The 9,575-nt window shown below is 35.0% G+C and overlaps 1 protein-coding gene across 1 annotated transcript in view; it reads left to right on the plus strand.

Annotated features, from left to right (window-relative positions):
• Positions 1-9,134, plus strand: part of LOC148273490 (axonemal central pair apparatus protein HYDIN-like) — a gene marked incomplete at its 3' end in the record, with an annotated part of 34,517 nt that extends 25,383 nt beyond the window's left edge. The window contains exons 20-25 of the mRNA XM_088238639.1: positions 769-1,743; positions 3,579-3,800; positions 4,540-4,716; positions 5,432-5,659; positions 7,324-7,463; positions 8,990-9,134. Of these exons, the coding sequence (XP_088094765.1) occupies positions 769-1,743; positions 3,579-3,800; positions 4,540-4,716; positions 5,432-5,659; positions 7,324-7,463; positions 8,990-9,134 (1,887 nt within the window). The remainder of the gene's footprint in view (positions 1-768; positions 1,744-3,578; positions 3,801-4,539; positions 4,717-5,431; positions 5,660-7,323; positions 7,464-8,989) is intronic.
• Between the last annotated feature and the right edge of the window lie 441 nt (positions 9,135-9,575).

The following is a 9,575-nucleotide window of genomic DNA, read 5'->3' on the forward strand; positions in this document are numbered from 1 at the left end:
TCCTCCATTGGTCTCTATTTTCTGCAGCCCTCTTCAGCTGAACATATGAAGCGCAGTTCAAATCCTCGCACACTTGCTCCAAATACTCCCGTCAGGGACGCCCTCTGTAATTTGTCCCTTCAGCCACTCCCTCTATTATGTCATGGGGGAGACCTTCATGGCGTAGAATGTGGCCGATTCATCGGACTCGCCTCTGGATGGTTTTGATTGGGTGCCTCCATTCTTCAATTTTGCAGAGAACCCGGTCATTAGTGATGTGGTCTCTCTTCTAGTAAATTCCTAATATTCTTCTGCAGCACCACATCTCAAAGGCCTCTAGTCTTTTTTTTATCTCTTTTAGTAAGACACCGTATCTCACAACCGTAGATCAATATGCTCCATACATTTGTCTCAGTAAGTTGCTTGCGGAGTTTTATGTTTACGTTGTTTGACTCGAAAATCTTCGATTTTTTGTTGATCGCAAGCCTCGTTTGATGTATGCGGCAGTCAACTTCTCTTTTTGTTCTACAAGCCCAGGGCTGGTATTCCAAACGCTCTCGCGGCCGTAGAAAAACCACTTATCTCGTGTGTCTATATACAAAATACACAAGATAAAGTGTTCTCTACGGACGCAAGAGCGGTTCAGAATAGCACCTCAGGTGATTCTGGTTCCAAGATACACAAACTCTTTCGCGTTTTACAGAGTTGCTCTTAACATTACTACATTTATTTGCTGCTCATCACTTTAGTTTTGCTTATCTGTTTATTTTTAAGAATTTATTTTTTTAGCCGGATTCAGTTGAAACTTTGACTTCACTCAGCGACCTTTCTACAGTTTCGCACATATCTCTTAAAATGGAATTGGCGAAAAAAAGCAATGAAAAATTTATCCAAGACATTTTTGAGACAATATTTTCTAAACACCTATTTATCGTGGATCATCCAGTGTATAATGAAATGGAAGAAATATTACTTGAAATTCTTTCTGAAGTCATCAGTATACAAAATAAAATAAATATCGAGTATGTGCAAGATGCATTAGAAGCACTCACAGCCAGAGTTATATTTGCCGCTGAACACGAGTCTTTTTTTTTCATCGAGGATACCCTTCGTCGAAATGTCTCTGAATTTTTAAGACTGTATCCTTCAATGAGCCAAATTTCATGCGCCGAGGAGTCTGAATACATTTACGAAGACTCGCAGTCGAATAAGCTTTCGTTACACGACATCTTATTATTATCGCCGGAAAAGGGAAAATTAAATCCATTCGAGTCTCAAAATCTCGAACTCGTTTTCTGTCCAGGGAGTCCTGTGTACGTAAAAACAATTGTTATGTGTTATCCACAAGGGGGACCCACAAGATACTTCCAGATCCACGCGGAAAGCAGTGATATTGAATACGTTTTAGACAGCCGTTCTATATCCTATGGTGTTTGCATATTTCATGAAACTTATACAAAGAAAATCACTCTTTCGAATAGTGGCCGGTTGTCTTTTGACTTTTCTGTATCTGAATTGACTAGGGACGTCAACAAATCGACGACTGATTTCCAAATGCATATCTTGTCGATTTTTCCGATGTCTGGTAATTTGAAATCCGAACAATCAGTTGAGATTACGATTGTCATCAATCCGGGTTTATTTGGACAGTTTGATAAATGTCTCCAGATGAAGATTGCGCACTTTGATCCTATTTGTATACAACTGGAAGGATGGGGATTCTTCCCACAAATTGATGTTGATCTGCCATTATGTTCAACTCTGGTAAGTGTTCTATTTAAACTTTTCAGCCCGAGTGTGCATTCAAATATACACGAATTTAAAGATTTTTTTTCTGTGTATCTAGTGAAATTCAAAAGCAATGAGTTTTTTTTCAATTACTGGAACCTCTAATTACGTCTCTAAAAATAATGAAGGAGAATACATCATTGACTAATTGGTCCTCTTGTTCTCTTAGTTTGGAATAAAACAGGCACAACTTATATTAATGTTAACACCCATCATCATCATCATAAACTCGAAAGCCCTGAGTGGCCCTTAGCTGAATCTAGGAGTCTCCTCCACTCTTGAAATTAGTCAATAATGTATTCTCCTTATTTATTTTCTCCTATTATACTCTCGTTGAACGTAAACAGAAGGAAATGTCAACAATGATCACTTTCGTCTACTTGATATTTCATTTTGAAGTCTTGTAACCAAATAAAAAAAATATGTATATGTAATATGTAACGTTAAAGCAAATACAATGTCTTGCAGAGCAGAAATTTTTCTTTTGAATGACCTTTACCATTTTTATGTTTTTTTATTATGTATTTTTGTATTATTTAATTTGGTACATACTATTATTTGGCATATTATTTATTACTCCTTTTTCTTATATTTCTTACTGAGTGAGTTTATTGAGTGAGTTTCTAGAAAACATATCTAAATTATCATTTCAATTATGTTTTTATACATAAATTCTTTTTCTGTTGATTTCAATGATACTCTTGTTTTTTTTTTTTTAATACTACTATATTTTACTATTATTTTGTTGATTTTAATGATACCATTATTTTGAATATTTGATTATATAAAAATTATTTATATTATATATATATATAAAAATTATTTCTGATTATCTTTTTTGCATTGTATTCTTTGGAATTTTATTATTTATTACTTATTCCTTTTTTGTCTAGATTGTTATTCTATCGCATCACATGTCGTTATAATTTAATCTAATTTATTTTACTATGTATATTTTATGTTCATTATTATGGCTTGACACGGGCATTGCCTAAAAAGCCTTAATAAGTTAATTAATATTTAAACTAGTGTAATTTTGAATAAATAAAAAAATAAATAAACATGAACCAGTGACGTCATTCAAAGTAGCTCATTTTTATTACTGTATTTTTTATTATTTTATTCATACATTTTCTGGAAACTTTTTCCTACAAATTCAAATTCAAATTTATTTATTCACAAAGTAACATAACAAACAACAAAGGATTTAAGACGTTAAATTGGAACTTTATATCAAACCAAGAACCCTTGAGCAATGGTTCGACATTATTAAGGTATAATACTCTCTAATAGCAAGAGTATTTGCCTCTTAAACATAGTTTCACTAATGTGAAAGATGTCGATCTCCAAAGTGATAATGTTCAGCTGCTTGACTGCTCTTCCAATCGGCATGACCAGAGGCAGGTTGGTTCTGGAAACCGGGAAGTAAAACAGTCTGTGCTGACGCTGTCGGAGATAGCCATCAGGAACATAAAAATTGATACTCTCTAAAATGGCTGAGTTATCGATGAAACCCCTTAACAGTCTGAAAAAATGGGTCAGTGTAGACCCATCCCTTCTAAGTTGTAAACTATTGGTCCCAAGCATACCCAAGAGGAACCCAGTGGGATAGAGCCACGGATAACTACCATACTCCCATTTAACGCTCTTAACTTTTACCGCACGTAAGAAAACTTTTTTGTGTCCAATTTCCCGCAGGGCTGAAGTTCGTCATTCATCCACTGTGTTCCATATTCGATGCTTCTACCTATAACAGTAATTGAATTCTACTTCCTAACAACCATCACTCTATATTTTTGTGTTCATTTCAGGTATGTCCCGAAGTAGCTTATACTGCTATTGGAACATTATCTGATGAACTGTCTAATTATTATCTTGAACTTTACAACCGAGATATTGATGACTCGTTACTTCACAATACACCCATTTCTCAAGAAATGGACGAGGAGATGAAATATGACGAAATGATTACTTGCTCCAAGCACTATTTTGACATTCTACTGGAAAACGACTGGATTGACGTAACAAATAAGGTTTGTCTGGAACAGTGAGTCGCGACCCCCAGGATCGCAAAGCCTTGGTTGCGGGGTCGAGGTCCCAAGCAATGCAAAAGTAAAAACCGAAGGTTTTAGGTCCTACTTTACTATAAAATACTATAATTTCTGAGAGAAGGCTGTGTGCTGTGCCTGTTATTTTTTTTTACAATGCTCTCGTGGCCGCAGAAGCGTATTTACATACTAAATACGCGCTACCAAAGTGCATTCTATGGCCACAAGAACGTTCGGAATAGCAGGGATGGGTTTGTATACAATTCTTCCAACAATGCTCCAACATTTCTATAATTTCTTGATAGACTGTTGGTCCGACCCCTGCCGACCACGCATCTACACAGCACATGACCTCATTGTCATCCAAAAAATTATTGTGCATGAGTTGTGGGAATAGCTGGTAGAAGGTTAATATTGGGAGTGTTCCAACAATTCAAACCTAGCTTCGTGAATAGCAGACGTTGACACTAAAGCCTTGTGTGCTGAAGCATTGTCTTGATGAAACAGCACCTTGTAGTATTTTGCAGTGGTCAGCGGCCTTTTGCAACTAACCGTTGCAGATTTCAACTTGTCTGTATTTTACTCGTAGGCATATTAGGCTACGTAATGCATACACATCAGCTCGACTGGTCAACTCAAAGCAGGTCAGGGGCGGGCAATATCAATCAATCTTGCCATATCACTTACTATAGCTATATTCATGTCTACTTTATGTTTTTAACAGGGGCTTCCAAATGCATCGGAAATAGATCTGGCAATAGAGAGAATACAAGTTTATCAGCACATTAGTCCACTCCTTGATAAAAGAGAACCGCTGTCCTATAAATCTAACAAATCATTCCTCGACTTTGCCAGTCGGCAGAAGTGCCTTGATTTTGGTGCTGTGCCTATGGGAAAATATGTAAGCTTTGATTTTGCTAAAGAACATAAGTGTTTTTTTTTATTTATTACAATAAAACATAATACAAAAAAAAATATCATAAAGCTTCAACATTATTCCTTTATCTGCATCTAATGGTGTATAGGGAACAGTGTTGGTGCATGTGTGTGTGCGATATGTGTGAACTTTTTTGCCCACCACTTTGTCTCCTTGGCGGTGCCCACATGTATGGAAAAGTTGCTCGTTGCCAAACGAGAAAAGCTGCCCGAAGAAACTCTGAAATCTGGTAGCCTTAGCATCTTTGGTAATCCAGAAGTACATAATATCACTTCATTGGATTGAAAAGGGAGGGAAATGAATTCTTCACTGACTAGGATTCAATTGATTGGACATTATTAATTCGACGAAATGATTGGAAAACTTTTTAAAAGCCTTGAAATTCTTCAGAAATTCGACTAGTATTACCTATTTTAAGAATAAAGCTGTACTCAAATGCGATAAACGCCAATTTCGACGGCACTAAAATTAAAATTAAATTTATTACCAGGGAATTTATATCACACAAAAGCATTTTAACATGAATATGCAGCGTCTTCTGGTTATCTCAGTCTCCATCTAACGTGGTTTAGTCTCATTAAAAATGAATTTAACTTTGATATTTTAAGAATTTGCTAAGATTGCATTACAATAACATAAATGAAATTTGTGGATGAAATAATTAAACGTTTTTCCCTAGGTAATGTTTGATACAGATATTGTGAACTATGCTCCGTGCGAAATTCACGTTACAGTATTGAAGCGAAGTAAACTCCCAGCATGGATTGACAGTGTTGTTATTCCCACTAAGATTGAAAAAGGAATGGTAGCCAACATGTGTGTCACTGTTAAAATCAATCCTAATATTATCGACTGTTCTTCAGCAACCGGACTTGATGGCATTTTAACCTGTATCATCAACATACAGGTATTTATTTATTGGATCAAAGTATCTCCTGAAGATGACAGATTTTTTAAACATTTTTCTCAGTAACAGTCAATGACATAATACACACACACATAGACGTGCCTTGAGCCCTCGAAAATGATGACACTTAACTCATGTCCAAACGCTCAGTCATGCCCAACGCGTGTTTAGTCGTTCTTCAACCGCCTACTAGGCTGACTTTTAGAATCAAAACAAAAATGCCTACTTGTGTCATAAAAACGTGTGAAAACCTTTCAGATAAACGTTGTAAAAAGGATTGTGCAACTTTTCATTGGTAAATATTTGTTCATGAGTAATTGACAAAGCTTAAAACAATAAGTATTCAAATATAAATATTATTTTTTGATAAACCTCAAACTATGCCTAGTGGTGCAATTGCGAAGCTCTTCTTAGTTACAGTGATGCATTGATAGAAATACGTTTTTAAAACATAATAAACGTGAGTTAATTATTCTCTTTTCGTTCCTAAGAATCCAGTAATGGGTCGAAATTATGAGGAAAAAACCTGGTTGGGATCCACCTAAAACGAATGTTGATTGTCAACGTTCAAATACAAACTTTTTATCTACCAAAAATGAGTATCCGACAATTTTTGGTAGCATATGCAGGATGGTTGAAGTCCGTTCTGGTATAAATAAACAAACTTAGTAACTTATTTAGTAATGGGACACCCCACACTACCGTAAATGTAAAAAAGTAATACCTAAATTACAATATTTGAATGTTTGTAGACAAAAGACTGGATTTCACCCCCTCGGGAGTTTTTTGTCTACAAACATTTGGAAAAACTCAAATATTGTAATAAAAACCAACTGGTCCAAGAAGAAGTTTAGAAATTGGAAAATTGTTTTCAGGCATTGCCTAGTATGTGAAATTATTCAGTCAGATGAATCTATTCACAACAATAAAGGTTTCAGCTATTTAACTTCACTAAAATCAACAAATGGAAGAAATGAAGAAATATGGATGTTCAAACACAGGCAAAATGGTGAATGTTACACAGTGTGTAAAGTGGCCACTTAAACCAGCCAATGACAGGTCATAAGCCCTGTAGATGCCTAGACTTCCATATTCCCTTTTCTAAGGTATTCTCCATCCCTGTTGTAATTTGTTATTAATACATAAATTGTAAAATAACAAAAAATAAAATGACTATGTGTTCCTTTTTTGTGTCACTACTTTTAAAAATAATCTACTCTATAGAGCATGTCTGTGCATAATATGTCAATGGTAACAATACACAAATCAATAATGGAACGCCTTCAATTTCGTTTGCACGTGGACAATACAGTATTGTTCTGTCCCAGGATCCGATCATTGTCCATGTGTAAACAGCAATTTGTACCAGTCTATCTCTATCTACTTCGGTATCACAAAGCCGGCTATATCGACATGTCTTGGTAAGTATTTTCTTCCGATTATAATTGCCCTCCAGAGGTTAAATACAAAGGGGGTACTGTTTATAAATAACCTCTGTGATAGCAGTTGTTATTCATAGTAAACATCGTTTTAACATCATCCCATACACATTATACTAATTTTTTTCACGCACACAAACGAATTATTTCCCTCTATTTAGTCTTCTGTATATTAAATATTGTTTAATTTTTGATGTTTTATAAAATAAGGTTATTCCGTTCTAGGTTTTTTACGGCGTTATCATTCCAGTTATTGTGAAAGTATTGCCGCTTTTGCCCATCTTAAAAACTATTCCACACAACATAAACTTTAGTAGTGTTATTTGTGGCGACTTCAAAATAAGTTCACTGCCTTTCGTTAATGTGTAAGTTTCTTCTTTTAAAATGTATATAAAATTGATTTAATAGTCCTTTTCATAACGTTGACATTATGTTTATTTTAAAGACGTGTTTATTACAATAGGAAATTAACAGAGTTATCTTCAATTGTCTATGAAGGAAAACATAATTTTCTGTATATTTCGTTGATTTTTTTGTTCAGACATGTTACTGACGATGATACTTTAAATTTTTCTACATTTTTGTTTTTAAAAAAAATATTTTACTCTATAGACAGTTGAAGATAACTCTGCTAACTTCCCATTATAATCGGGGCCCATAAGTGTAAAGACAATCATCTTACCTGATTGGTATACCAATGTAGCGCTCCACGGGTCCGTAACGTATTCGTTACTACATGTTTTGTTGGTTCGTCACCCGCGTCTGCCACAGTCAGGCTTCCTGTCGTGAGCGGGAGGCCACCCTGCCAGGCAGGGCCGAAAGGCAAAGCCGCAAGGTAAAGCCGCAAGGTAAAGCCGCAAGGTAGGGGGCACAACTGCACCAGACTACAATTAGTCAACTTCGATAGCCCTGAAAAGGACTACCCACCTGGTCCAAGTGTTGTAGAGAGGTGAAGGTAGTCGGCGGCAGAGTGGAGCGAGTAGAGAGCAGGGGTAAATCATCAAAATAAGTGATTATGCACAGCTTACAATTATATTTCACTTTCGATAATAATGTTTTATAGTAACTATGTTTATGGGAAAATAAATGAAATAATTTTTATTTATTATAAATCACCACCACCGTTTATATCTTCCTACAAAAAAATCCCATTCTCAGTGAACGATGAAACTAGCCGATTACCCCAGCTTAATCCTCCATACAAAAAAGTACACTATATTTTACATCCTTAACTCAAGTTGGCTTTTTCAGTACTAAAACAAGCTTGCAGATTACAAATTTTATTTGAAGATTCTCTATTTGGAAACTAGTATTTTGAACATTATTTTCGTAAGACTATTTCTCTTTGATAGGAAACCCTTGACATAGTATGTATCACATAGGACATGTGGCGTCCGCTGTGGCCGTTTTTGGCATTATTCATTTTAAAAGGAATCAGCCAGTGCTCAGTGTTGATAGTCACTGCCGAATGTCATTGTAATATTAGTATTATATTAAATAGTGTAGAATAAAGCTTTGTATATCGCTGGTTAATAATAATTGCTGTTTGAGTTGATTTTCACAGAACCACAGAAAAAAGCCATTTATAATTATATTACAAACATATTATGTACTTTATATGTAGATACAAATTAATGAACATTTTTTGTAGATTACCTTTAAAATAAGTCACGGCCTGCCACTGGTAGAGAGACGGAAGAAAACGCGGTGTTAACTGTTCAAAGACCAGAGCTCAACTGATTGGTCAATAAGAAATACAGCCCTTTTCCCTAGCTAGGATTTTCTTCTCTCACACGTCCAGAAAAACATAAACTAGATGTGAAAAGGGGAATATGATGATGAAAACTATTGCATCTTTAAAAAAATCTGTACTTAGAATTGTTTATTTCAGAGGAAGAGCATCTTGCGATTGGTCTGCTTACATTAAATTGGAAACGATTTCTTCAGAGAATCCTTATATTATACTCAACTCGAGTGGAACATTAGATCCTAACATTGAAGACTGGATCAAAATATTATTTAAACCCTCACGCTCGGTTTGTTTGGTTAATTATTTATCCTGTAAATATCAAAACACCAGAATTACACCATTGAAGGTTGTGGTCCTGTTGTAGTGTCGTGAACTCATATATCAAAGGTCCGAGATTCAAATCCCACTCTGTCACAACTCGATTCCCTCTTTCTAATTGTGAGTTATTTACAACTCGTTAAAAATGCTCCCAAAATTAAAATGTTTGCTAAATTTTAAGAATGCAAATGAATAAATAGAGTAATTTTATTTCTATTTATTTTTATAAAAAAAAGAAATCTTCCACTAACTGACCTACTGGAGCAGTTAGTGAAAAATTTAATTTTTAATATACTGGGCCTTGCTTATAACCTAGGATTACTGTGGAAAGTTAACATTTAACTTCAATTTTATCTACAAGTAAAATAAGTTTTCTGTATGAAAAGCAGAATGTGCAAACAATTTTTTA

This window comes from Micrasema longulum, unplaced genomic scaffold (assembly GCF_059751315.1).
Source record: "Micrasema longulum isolate JH-2025_06_02 unplaced genomic scaffold, ASM5975131v1 h1tg001938l, whole genome shotgun sequence".
In the NCBI taxonomy this organism is placed as follows: Eukaryota; Metazoa; Arthropoda; class Insecta; order Trichoptera; family Brachycentridae; genus Micrasema; species Micrasema longulum.